At 44.8% G+C, this 12,924-nt stretch overlaps 1 protein-coding gene across 4 annotated transcripts in view; it reads right to left on the bottom strand.

Moving 5' to 3' along the window:
• LOC139758421 (matrix metalloproteinase-2-like) overlaps positions 1–12,924 on the bottom strand; it is a 78,389-nt gene that overhangs the window by 35,530 nt on the left and 29,935 nt on the right. For 2 of the 4 annotated variants that reach the window (XM_071679807.1, XM_071679809.1), the window contains exon 2: positions 4,463–4,722. In XM_071679807.1, coding sequence (XP_071535908.1) covers positions 4,463–4,714 — 252 coding nt within the window. In that variant the 5' untranslated portion in view covers positions 4,715–4,722. Of the gene's footprint in view, positions 1–4,462; positions 4,723–5,199; positions 5,402–12,924 lie in introns of those variants that run through there. The other 2 variants (XM_071679808.1, XM_071679806.1) reach the window with 2 other exon arrangements.

Genomic DNA, 12,924 nt, shown 5'->3' with positions numbered 1-12,924 from the left:
CACTTGTGTGTGCCCGCTGTGTTTACATTGCGCGTGTGACGTCACAGGAAATATCTCATCAGATTTCATAAAAATATCTCGAAATGCCAGCGAACATTTGAACTTATGACACTTTACTGAAACAGCTTATGTACGATTTGAAGAGGGAAAAAAATAATGTAATGATAATTTAGCAAAGTAAACATATCATATTGCCTCTCTCAAGTTTGAGTGTCAGGTCGCTTACAATAGTTGGCAATAGTAAACACAAAGTTGACATCACTGGACTAAGATGGTCTACCTGGCTTACAATATTCCCTGGTACACATCTTTATGAGGCTTGTCCATAACCTTCTAATCAACTCAGTTCGACAGAAGGTGAAATAATGTTATTTCTATAACTGAGAGTAAATCTAAATGAGTTTGGACAGTGTTTTTTTATTTCAGATGTAGGACAAAAAATGTACCATTAAGTAATGGCAAGAGTCTTCAGTAGTGATCAAGTTGTGATTTATGTGACTCATTTGATGGTGTGTGGAAGAATATCAAGAAGAGAGAAAGGAGCCAGAGATTTACAGCAACCATGTTATAGAAGAACAAAAAAGATATTTGAACAACTCGCGTTCATTTCGGAACAGTGAAAGAAATAATCTATAAATTTTTTGGAAAATAAGAGCGAAAAGACAGGAAGAAAAAGACAACACCATCATACAAGCTCTGTACATAACTACACAGAGCAGACTAAAGTACAGTAAATTTGATGCATTAACAGAAAATGGGGGGTGCCGTTGCAAAGCCTCCCAGAGTACAACGGACCTGAACTGAACGTACGTTGGAAAGGTGTGACGAATGACGTAGTACGTACAGTCGTCAGAGTACTTCAAGGTACCAGACTGTGTGAAGCTGTGAACATTAGTACAGAAGTGCTATATCCCACTGTACATACTTATCCACCTTAACATACACCTATATACAGACACACAGCCGACCTAAACCAACGTTGCCACTAAAGAATGTGTGGTATACACACACACACACACACACACACACACACACACACACACACACTCACACACACACACACACACACACACACACACACACACACACACACTCATGGTATAATGTTTAGTGTTACTGAACTGACCCTGAGTCAACATGGGCCGGCCCACACTCAACCCAGGTGTTTATCCTTCTTACAGAGCTGGTCTGTAAATGAGTATTTGGCTTTAGCCGAGGTATGTATGTGTGTGTGTGTGTGTGTGTGTGTGTGTGTGTGTGTGTGTGTGTGTGTGTGTGTGGTGTTTATACACACAAAAAAGTAAAGACATGGAACTTATATACAAGGTTAAGGGGCAGGGAACACAAGTGTAAAACTTTCTCCCCGTAACATACAAATGATAATGATTATAACACACACACACACACACACACACACACACACACACACACACACACACACACACACACACACACACACACACACACATACCTCGACCAAATGTAAAAAGTTTTGTGACACAGTGTAATTTGTATGATATAAACCGTCTGTAGGAGAGTATTTGTGAACGTAACCTTGTGCAAATTAATAGATCTGTTTATGACTAGGTTTAAGTTGTGTTGTATGTTATTATGTTTTCGTTTTCTTTCATATTGTTTAAAAGTGCAGATGTATCATTTTATAAGCATGCCACTCCATCTCTGTATAAGTAGGTCACTTTATGTAAATCATTGTGTAAATATATTAGTAAGTGAATTGTGTAAATGTAAGTGTATTGTTTTGTTTTGTTAATATGACAGTATAAAGTATCATTATATATATATATATATATATATATATATATATATATATATATATATATATATATATATATATGTGTGTGTGTGTGTGTGTGTGTGTGTGTGTGTGTGTGTGTGTGTGTGGGGTGTGTGTGTGTGTGTGTGTGTGTGTGTGTGTGTGTGGGTGTGTGTGTGTGTGTATGTGTGTGTGTGTGTCTGTGTGTGTGTGTGTGTGTGTGTGTGTGTGTGTGTGTGTGTAAATACAACACAATAAAAGTGTCATAATATAGAAGTGATATTCACGAAATGTTTGTGAGCGTAAAAATATATATTGTAAATGTCAGTGTGTGTAAAAGTAGGACTCTACCTCATATTGTGTAGCGGTCTTGTGTAAACTCCGAAGAAAATCTTGCATTAATATTGTGTAAAACTAAACCCTTTCTTATAGACAGATCTCTAGCCAAAGATTTGGACATAAAGTGGAACACTATATCTTACACTGTGGGAAAAATATGTAGCCTTTTGTGGATAGGTTTAAACAAACGCTGCAAGAAATGTCACAATACCTTAGTCTTAACAACAAAATACCTGACATGTTAAGTTTGTATCCATCTGTTGTATCTAGTCGGTAAAACTGACCATATGAAACTATGTAATGTGTGTGCTGAAATACCCGTTATGAACTGTAATGTCCTATGTAATATCAACCCACTGGGGTCTGATTACAACCCTTTGTGACCCATGTAATCCGTTTCCGCTACCGCTCATAGGATGAGCATGGGAGCGCTCTATCAATTCGCCAGGGTTACCTGCACACATCACAATCATCTCTCAGACAACATCTACGTACCATATCGTGTCTGATTTTGTTTTACAAAATGTTCAGAACCGTGCAAATGTTTACTCAAAATATTCAAAACTTTGTCGAAAACTGTTATTCATGATCGTCTGGCGAAGTTTCATCCAAAGCTGTGCCAAAGTTCCAAAGTTTGTTAGACAGTGTGCTAAAGTTTATTAAGATTCGTGCAGGTTCCAGCCATGTTGTGCAAATTAATATGTTCACAACTTAGTGAACAAAATTAAGCTGAAAAATGTTATGAGGTTAACAAAAAGCAAATTACACAGTGGAGCACAACTACACAGTGAAACACAACTACAGAGTGAAGCACAACTACACAGTGGAGCACAACTACACAGTGAAGCACAACTACAGAGTGAGGCATAACTACACAGTGAAGCACAACTACACAGTGAAACACAACTACACAGTGAAGCACAACTACACAGTGAAGCATAACTACACAGTGAAGCACAACTACACAGTGAAGCACAATTACACAGTGAAACACAACTACAGAGTGAAGCACAACTACAGAGTGAAGCACAACTACACAGTGAAGCATAACTACACAGTGAAGCACAACTACAGAGTGAAGCATAACTACACAGTGAAGCACAACTACACAGTGGAGCACAACTACACTGTGAAGCATAACTACACAGTGAAGCACATCTACACAGTGAAGCATAACTACACAGTGGAGCACAACTACACAGTGAAGCACAACTACACAGTGAAGCACAACTACACAGTGAAGCATAACTACACAGTGAAGCACAACTACACAGTGGAGCATAACTACACAGTGGAGCACAACTACACAGTGAAGCACAACTACACAGTGAAGCATAACTACACAGTGAAGCACATCTACACAGTGAAGCATAACTACACAGTGGAGCACAACTACACAGTGAAGCACAACTACACAGTGAAGCACTTTACACAGTGAAGCACAACTATACAGTGAAGCTATACAGTGGAGCACAACTACACAGTGAAGCACAACTACACAGTGAAGCATAACCACACAGTGGCGCACAACTACACAGTGAAGCACAACTATACAGTGAGGCTATACAGTGGAGCACAACAACACAGTGAAGCATAACTACACAGTGAAGCACAACTATACAGTGGAGCACAACTACACAGTGAAGCACAACTACACAGTGAAGCACAACTACACAGTGAAGCATAACTACACAGTGAAGCACAACTATACAGTGGAGCACAACAACACAGTGAAGCACAACTACACAGTGAAGCACAACTACACAGTGAAGCACAACTACACAGTGAAGCATAACTACACAGTGAAGCACAACTATACAGTGGAGCACAACAACACAGTGAAGCATAACTACACAATGAAGCACAACTACACAGTGGAGCACAACTACACAGTGAAGCACATCAACACAGTGAAGCATAACTACACAGTGAAGCACATCTACACAGTGAAGCATAACTACACAGTGGAGCACAACTACACAGTGAAGCACAACTACACAGTGAAGCATAACTACACAGTGAAGCACAACTATACAGTGGAGCACAACAACACAGTGAAGCATAACTACACAATGAAGCACAACTACACAGTGGAGCACAACTACACAGTGAAGCACATCAACACAGTGAAGCATAACTACACAGTGAAGCACATCTACACAGTGAAGCATAACTACACAGTGGAGCACAACTACACAGTAAAGCACAACTATACCGTGAAGCACAACTACACAGTGAAGCATAACTACACAGTGAAGCACAACTACATAGTGAAGCACATTACATAGTGAAGCACAACCATACAGTGAAGCACAACAGTGATCACCAAGAACCTGTGGTCGGCCTTACAGCGTGCAGGGAGGAGCCGAGCCTGGGTGCTGGCGTGGAGACGTTGAGATCTGGAGCAGGATTTATTTCTATGGGTGGGATGGTCTGCGTCCTCTCCAGAGGGCCGGAGGTGGCGGCGTGGCCGGAGCGGTGGTGGGCATAAGGGTCATCCCTGGCGTATCGAGGGAGCGCTAACCCCACAGGTACGTCACACACCAGCGCGAGAGCCAGCACCTCCAGCAGCGTCGCCGTCAGCCAGAGAGAGACGGCCATGGTCCTGCCTGGAAAGAGGAGCTCTCAGTAGTAGGTGGCACTCCAGAGTAAACAAAGACGTGAGGGGGTTGTCTCACACGTGGCACACTACTGTAAACAGATTCTGGAGGGTCTTTCCTTGAGACTGTCCAGTGTAAACAAGGGTTCAACAGACTTTCACACGTGACACTTCACATAGTATACACACACCCCGTGTACCAACGGTGGCACTCCACTGTAAACAAAGGCGTTAGACGTAAACTAATCAAGGGTTCTCGTGAGGTGACGCAAGAACGTCAATAAGAACGTGAGACCTCAAGACTTTCATTCCTCTCCCAACAGATATTTGCAAACGGCCAAAGACTCAGAATCAGACAGTGAGGAGGTCGTATATACGGGTAGGTTTAGAGGCTGGAGGACCCCACTGCAGGCAGCACACAGTGAACCTTGAGGATTAGGGTGAGGTTCTGCAGCCAGAGAGTGAGGTGAGTGGCGAGGGTTCTCACTAGTGACACGGTCGGGAAGGCAGGTCGGGGGGCCTCCCTACTGCTGGTGTGGCCCAGGCGGCTAGCTGTACTGTGAGGTCCTCCCGGCTGGCTGGGGCATCACGAGGGCGTGGTTGAGGAGCAGCGTGGCCGTGGTTGTGCCCTGGTCGCCCCACCACACACCACCTCCGCTGGACCCACGGGTCCACAACTACAACCCTCCTGCTAAACTAGTCCACGGACGCCACTCCCGCTGCCCCTACGTCTGGCACCAACACCTTCCACCCCCCCCCCCCCCCGACCTCTCTCTTTCTCGTTCTCCCTCTCCAACTCTCCCCTTCTCCACCACTTTGTTCACCAACACCACCACCACATCTCCATCAGACCTCCTCCCTCACACGACCTGAGACGTAACATTCAGTCGTGGTCGCGTCGGTTTCCTGGGTGAGGCTATTGACACAGACACCCACAATACCCATGAGCCTCAGCTGGGAGGGTAGAGCTCTCCTGGGAGGGGAAGGGGAAGCTGGAGGCGTTCGAGGGAGGGAGGAAGGGAGGGGAGGAGGAGACAGGGTGGGGATGGGAGAGGGAGGGCGGGGGATGAGAGGGGGAGGGAGAGGGAGAGAGCAGTTGTGGCTAGAGAGAGACCACGTAATTATGATCTTGTTGAGCCTTGTTAACGCCAGGGCGACCGGCAACCTCCCCAGGAGGTTTGGTGGCGCCGATAGTGCCACACACCACCCAGCAGGTGCCTAGGGCCAGGTCAGGGCCCTCCTTACCCGATCGAAACAGGTACCACGGGCCAGGTCAGAAACCCTCCACACCCCACCTAGCAGGTGCCTAGGGCCAGGTCAGGGCATTCCACACCCCACCTAGCAGATGCCTAGGGCCAGATCAGTTCCCTCCATACCCCACCCAGCATGTGCCTAGGGCCAGGTCAGGGCCCTCCACACACCACCCATCATGTGCCTAGGGCCAAGTCAAGACCCACTATACCTCACTCAGCAGGTGACTAGGGCCAGTTCAGGTGCCTCCACACACAATCCACCAGGTGCCTAGGGCCAGGTCAGGGCCCTCCATACCCCACCCAGCATGTGCCTAGGGCCAGGTCAGGGACCTCCACACACCATCCACCAGGTGCCTAGGGCCAGGTCAGGGCCCTCCACAGACCATCCACCAGGTGCCTAGGGCCAGGCCAGGGCCCTCCTCACCCCATCTAGAGGGTATCTAAGGGCAGGTCAGGGTCCTTTATACACGAAACTGCAGGTTTCTAAGGATGGATCAGAGCCTTCTATACACAACACAACAGCTACCTAGGGCTGGTTCAGGGCTTCCCCACACACCTTAAAGCAGGTGCCTAGGATTGTTAGAAGGACTCCCACACACCACAAAGTAGGTGCCTAGGACTGTTAGAAGGACAACCCCCCCCCCCCCCCGACACACACACACACACACACATACACACACACACACACACCACAAAGCGGATGCCTGGAGCTGGTTCAAGGCCCTCCCCCCCCCAACACACACACACACACACACACACACTCCACGACCAACGCTAGTGTTCCACTCCCACAAACACTCTCCATATGTGTTTAGTTTTGCCAGTGTGTCTTTGTGACACATTACTTTTATGTTAGCCGAGACGACACAGTCAACCGAGTGCCCTAATCAAGGCCTTCTTATTAACACGATATCATATATATATATATATATATATATATATATATATATATATATATATATATATATACATATATATATATATGTATATATATATATATACATATCATACATAGCTCCATCAGCCAGGATCGAACCTGGAACCCCTTGTGCAAGAGGCAGGCATGCTAACCGCTAGGCTAAGGGACTGTATAATAGGAAACAACTATTCGAAATACTAAGTACTCGAATACCCTTCGTCTCACTATGGTGAGCAACGGGGCCTATCGGTTGTTTCCGAACAGAACACATAGCCAGCTGATAGCGTTTTACCGAACCTGACTGTACAACGCGGAGTTATATGAATACGAATAAAGTGTAAAACGGTAAAACGCTCTCAGCTGGCTATGTGTTCTGTTCGGAAACAACCGATAGACCCCGTTGCTCACCATAGTGAGACGAAGGGTATTCGAGTACTTAGTATTTCGAATAGCTGTTTCCTATTATACAGTCCCTTAGCCTAGCGGTTAGCATGCCTGCCTCTTGCACAAGGGGTCCCAGGTTCGATCCTGGCTGATGGAGCTTTGTATGTTCTATGAAGGTGCGCGTTCATATACACTTTATTCGTATATATATATATATATATATATATATATATATATATATAAATGTATATATATATATATATATATATATGGAAAGGATCACAATTTTGCGCGTGATCAAGATATTCCTATGAGTACACGGGGAAAATGAAACACGATAAGGTCCCATGTGCTCTTTCGTGCAATAATCACATCATCAGGGGAGACCCAAGAGAGAAATATAACAGTCAGTCGATATACATTGAAGAGACGAAGCTAGGACGTCATTTGGTAAACATGTGATTGTCCATGTAATTGGACAATCACATGTTTTGAAGGTCTGTTGAATGTGCTTGATGATAGAGTGGCAGATATAGGGTGTTTTGGTCGAGGTGGTGTGCAAAGTGAGAGGGTCAGGGAAAATGATTTGGTAAACAGAGAAGAGGTAGTAAAAGCTTTGCGGAAGATGAAAGCCGGTAAGGCAGCGGGTTTGGGTGGTATTGCAGTGGAATTTATTAAAAAAAGGGGTGACTGTATTGTTGATTGGTTGGTAAGGTTATCTAATGTATGTATGACTCATGGTGAGGTGCCTCCAGGATTGGCGAAATGCTTGCATAGTGCCATTGTACAAAGGCAAAGGGGATAAGAGTGAGTGCTCAAATTACGGAGGTATAAGTTTGTTGACTATTCCTAGGAAATTATATGAGAGGGTATTGATTGAGAGGGTGAAGGCATGTACAGAGCATCAGATTGGGGAAGAGCAGTGTGGTTTCAGAAGTGGTAGAGGATGTGTGGATCAGGTGTTTGCTTTGAAGAATGTATGTGAGAAATACTTAGGAAAGCAAATGGATTTGTATGTAGCATTTATGGATCTGGAGAAGGCATATGATAGAGTTGATAGAGATGCTCTGTGGAAGGTATTAAGAGTATATGGTGTGGGAGGCAAGTTGTTAGAAGCAGTGAAAAGTTTTTATCGAGGATGTAAGGCATGTGTACGTGTAGGAAGAGAGGAAAGTGATTGGTTCTCAGTGAATGTAGGTTTGCGGCAGGGGTGTGTGATGTCTCCATGGTTGTTTAATTTGTTTATGGATGGGGTTGTTAGGGAGGTGAATGCAAGAGTTTTGGAAAGAGGGGCAAGTATGCAGTCTGTTGTGGATGAGAGAGCTTGGGAATTGAGTCAGTTGTTGTTCGCTGATGATACAGCGCTGATGGCTGATTCATGTGAGAAACTGCAGAAGCTGGTGACTGAGTTTGGTAAAGTGTGTGAAAGAAGAAAGTTAAGAGTAAATGTGAATAAGAGCAAGGTTATTAGGTACAGTAGGGTTGAGGGTCAAGTCAATTGGGAGGTAAGTTTGAATGGAGAAAAACTGGAGGAAGTAAAGTGTTTTAGATATCTGGGAGAGGATCTGGCAGCGGATGGAACCATGGAAGCGGAAGTGAATCATAGAGTGGGGGAGGGGGCGAAAATTCTGGGAGCATTGAAAGGTGTGTGGAAGTCGAGAACATTATCTCGAAAAGCAAAGGTGGGTATGTTTGAAGGAATAGTGGCTCCAACAATCTTGTATGGTTATGAGGCGTGGGCTATGGCTAGAGTTGTGCGCAGGAGGGTTGATGTGCTCGAAATGAGATGTTTGAGGACAATATGTGGTGTGAGGTGGTTTCATCGAGTAAGTAATAATAGGGTAAGAGAGATGTGTGGTAATAAAAAGAGTGTGGTTGAGAGAACAGAAGAGGGTGTTTTGAAATGGTTTGGTCACATGGAGAGAATGAGTGAGGAAAGATTGACCAAGAGGATATATGTGTCGGAGGTGGAGGGAACGAGGAGAAGTGGGAGACCAAATTGGAGGTGGAAAGATGGAGTGAAAAAGATTTTGTGTGATCGGGGCCTGCGCGTTGTACAGTTACGTTCGGTAAAATGCTATCAGCTGGCTATGTGCGCTTGCTGGGAAATGACCGCTGTAGACCCCGTTGCTCATCAACGTGTGACGAGGGGTATTCGAGTACAAAGTATTCGAATAGTTATTTCCTATTAGCCAGGCCCATAGCCTAGCGGGTAGCATTCCCGCCTCTTGCACAGGGGTCCCGGGTTCGATCCTGGCTGTTGGAAGTTTGTATGATATATATATATATATATATATATATGTAAAGGACTTCAGATAGCAACAGATCATTAGGTCTTTTCAAGGCTGTTTGCAATAGAGAAGATATGACAAAACTCACAGGTTAGTGTGATAAGAATATAAGACATGTGGGTAATTTGAAGTGAATAATCTGACAACTCTTAATGTGACTAAAGAGGCGCAAATGCTGTAAGTTGTGGACCGAAGAGAAATATTTATCAAATCAGCTGTTAAACGTATCAGTCGTACAGCTTTCTACCACTCTAACTGGTAATCACTCCATGTGTTAACAATCCCGTTGAAGAAAAAGTACTTCGCCTCATGCGAGTTCAAACGTTTGTTCACGAGTTTGTATCCATCACTGCAGATGAAATCAGACGAATCAAGTCTTAAGTCACTTGATCGATCAAGAACACCTGTGTTAGATCACCTCTTAACCTTCTCTTCTCTTTAGTTAAAGAGACTCAAGTCGTTTAGTCGGCTCTCACAAGATTTGTTTCTTAGCCCGGGAACGGTTTATGAGCAGTGGTAAAAAAAGACGTGAAGTGTTGTAGAAGAGTGATCGCCAGGGTCGTGAGCCCGGGCATGATGTATGATCAATTGTTCCAGATCGTGAAGGAGAGGAAGAGAAGAGGCCTCGGGCACCACTAGGATCGTCCTGGTTAGAGCCTAACTAATCTCTGTCATGTACACTGAAGACTTCAGCTCCTGGGTGTGAGGAAAGCAGAGCTTCGTGGCAAGAAGGTAAAGAGGTGGAGAGTTGTATATAGCATGAGGAAGAGAGGGAGGAAGGGGGTGAGGGGGGGTTTACGCGAAGCATAAGAGGAAGTTAACAGAAGGTAGAGAGATCTTGAGCCAGATGGCACATGAGTTAGGAGACTCAGGGTACAGGCAGCGAGCAGTAGCAGTTCTTGCATTACAGTGGGCATAAGTTCTACTCTTGGAGCGGCTATGATGACAGAGATTAGAGCCTGAGACCTGATAGTACAGAGGAGAAGCTGGCTTGGACAATTGGAATTCACAGAGAAGTAAAGATCATGAGAGGAGGTAATCTGACGGTGGTGTTCCACAAGGGGGGATGTTAGAATCCAGGCCGCGGATGTTGCCGAAGTGGATAGAAGAAGAGCCAGGTCTAGGAGCTGTGGGGATGGAAGTGGGATGCCTCACAATCGCATGATAGCAGTCAAGTGGGCCCTGGGATCCGCCCAACCCCTTCCTGACCGGTGGAGGGAATAGATAAAGAGACAAGGATGTGTGCGAACTGTATGTTCTCAAATATTGTGTATAAGAGATGGATGTGTGGGAGTGAGCTTGAGTGCTAGCGCTCCAAATGTGGAAGAGGAAAGGAACAGAAAAAATAACACAGAAATCTGGTCGTGAAACTGGGTACGTAACAAAGGCCGCGGTGCTGGCTCACAAGACACCCTCCTCCCACAGCAGGCGATGGTGCCTCCCTGGCTGGTGGTCGTCTGCCACACACTACCACCACCACAGCATTATAGCACTGTTAACAAAGTGGACCCTGGAATGTCACACTCGGCCGGGAAATGTCTACTGTTGATATCTAACCAAGACATGTGCCCTGCGTATGACAGCTACACAGTTTATCGATGACACTTTGTGGTGAGGATGAACAGCTGGGTTTGACTGTGGGCCGACTGCCACAACCCGGAATTAAACCTATGGCTCGACTCCGAGCGGCTGATAAATACGCCTGGGTCAGCAACGCTAACCGCTAAACTGTGTTTCTTGTGTTTGTCTGTGTTTGCTATTTGTCTTGGATGTTCTGGATCTTTGTTTAAGCCTTATGTGTGGTTTGTGGTGTGTGGTTTGTGGTGTGTGGTTTGTGGTTTGTGGTGTGTGGCTCGTGGTTTGTGGCTTGTGGTTTGTGATGTGTGGTTTGCGGTGTGTGGTTTGTGGTGTGTGGTTTGTGGTTTGTGGTGTGTGGCTCGTGGTTTGTGACTTGTGGTTTGTGATGTGTGGTTTGTGGTGTGTGGTTTATGGTTTGTGGTGTGTGGTTTGTGGTGTGTGGTTTGTGGTTTGTGGTGTGTGGTTTGTAGTTTGTGGGGTGTGGCTTATGGTTTGTGGCTTGTGGTTTGTGATGTGTGGTTTGTGGTTTGTGGTTTTTGATGTGTGGTTTGCGGTTTGTGGTTTTTGATGTGTGGTTTGTGGTTTGTGGTTTGAAATGTGTGGTTTGTGGTTTGTGGTTTTTGATGTGTGGTTTGTGGTTTGTGGTTTGTGGTTTGAAATGTGTGGTTTGTGGTTTGTGGTTTTTGATGTGTGGTTTATGGTTTGTGGTTTGAAATGTGTGGTTTGTGGTTTGTGGTTTGTGGTGTGTGGTTTTTGATGTGTGGTTTGTGGTTTGTGGTTTGTTATGTGTGGTTTGTGATTTGTTATGTGTGGTTTGTGGTTTGTGGTTTGTGATGTGTGGTTTGTGGTTTGTAGTTTGTGATGTGTGGTTCGTGGTTTGTGGTTTGTGATGTGTGGTTTGTGGTTTGTGGTTTGTTATGTGTTGTTTGTGGTTTGTGATGTGTGGTTTGTGGTGTGTGGTTTGTGGTTTGTGATGTGTGGTTTGTGGTTTGTGGTTTGTTATGTGTGGTTTGTGGTTTGTGGTTTGTTATGTGTTGTTTGTGGGGTGTGGCTTATGGTTTGTGGCTTGTGGTTTGTGATGTGTGGTTTGTGGTTTGTGGTTTTTGATGTGTGGTTTGCGGTTTGTGGTTTTTGATGTGTGGTTTGTGGTTTGTGGTTTGAAATGTGTTGTTTGTGGTTTGTGGTTTTTGATGTGTGGTTTGTGGTTTGTGGTTTGTGGTTTGAAATGTGTGGTTTGTGGTTTGTGGTTTTTGATGTGTGGTTTATGGTTTGTGGTTTGAAATGTGTGGTTTGTGGTTTGTGGTTTGTGGTGTGTGGTTTTTGATGTGTGGTTTGTGGTTTGTGGTTTGTTATGTGTGGTTTGTGATTTGTTATGTGTGGTTTGTGGTTTGTGGTTTGTGATGTGTGGTTTGTGGTTTGTAGTTTGTGATGTGTGGTTCGTGGTTTGTGGTTTGTGATGTGTGGTTTGTGGTTTGTGGTTTGTTATGTGTTGTTTGTGGTTTGTGATGTGTGGTTTGTGGTGTGTGGTTTGTGGTTTGTGATGTGTGGTTTGTGGTTTGTGGTTTGTTATGTGTGGTTTGTGGTTTGTGGTTTGTGATGTGTGGTTTGTGGTTTGTGATGTGTGGTTTGTGGTTTGTGGTTTGTTATGCGTGGTTTGTGGTTTGTGGTTTATGATGTGTGGTTTGTGGTTTGTGGTTTGTGGTTTGTGATGTGTGGTTTGTGGTTTGTGATGTGTGGTTTGTGGTTTGTGGTTTGTGATGTGTGGTTTGTGGTTTGTGGTTTGTTAT

This window comes from Panulirus ornatus, chromosome 30, assembly GCF_036320965.1.
Source record: "Panulirus ornatus isolate Po-2019 chromosome 30, ASM3632096v1, whole genome shotgun sequence".
Taxonomy (NCBI): domain Eukaryota; kingdom Metazoa; phylum Arthropoda; class Malacostraca; order Decapoda; family Palinuridae; genus Panulirus; species Panulirus ornatus.
The sequence above is the reverse complement of the archived record's forward strand: the minus strand, read 5'-3'. Positions and strand labels throughout refer to the sequence as shown.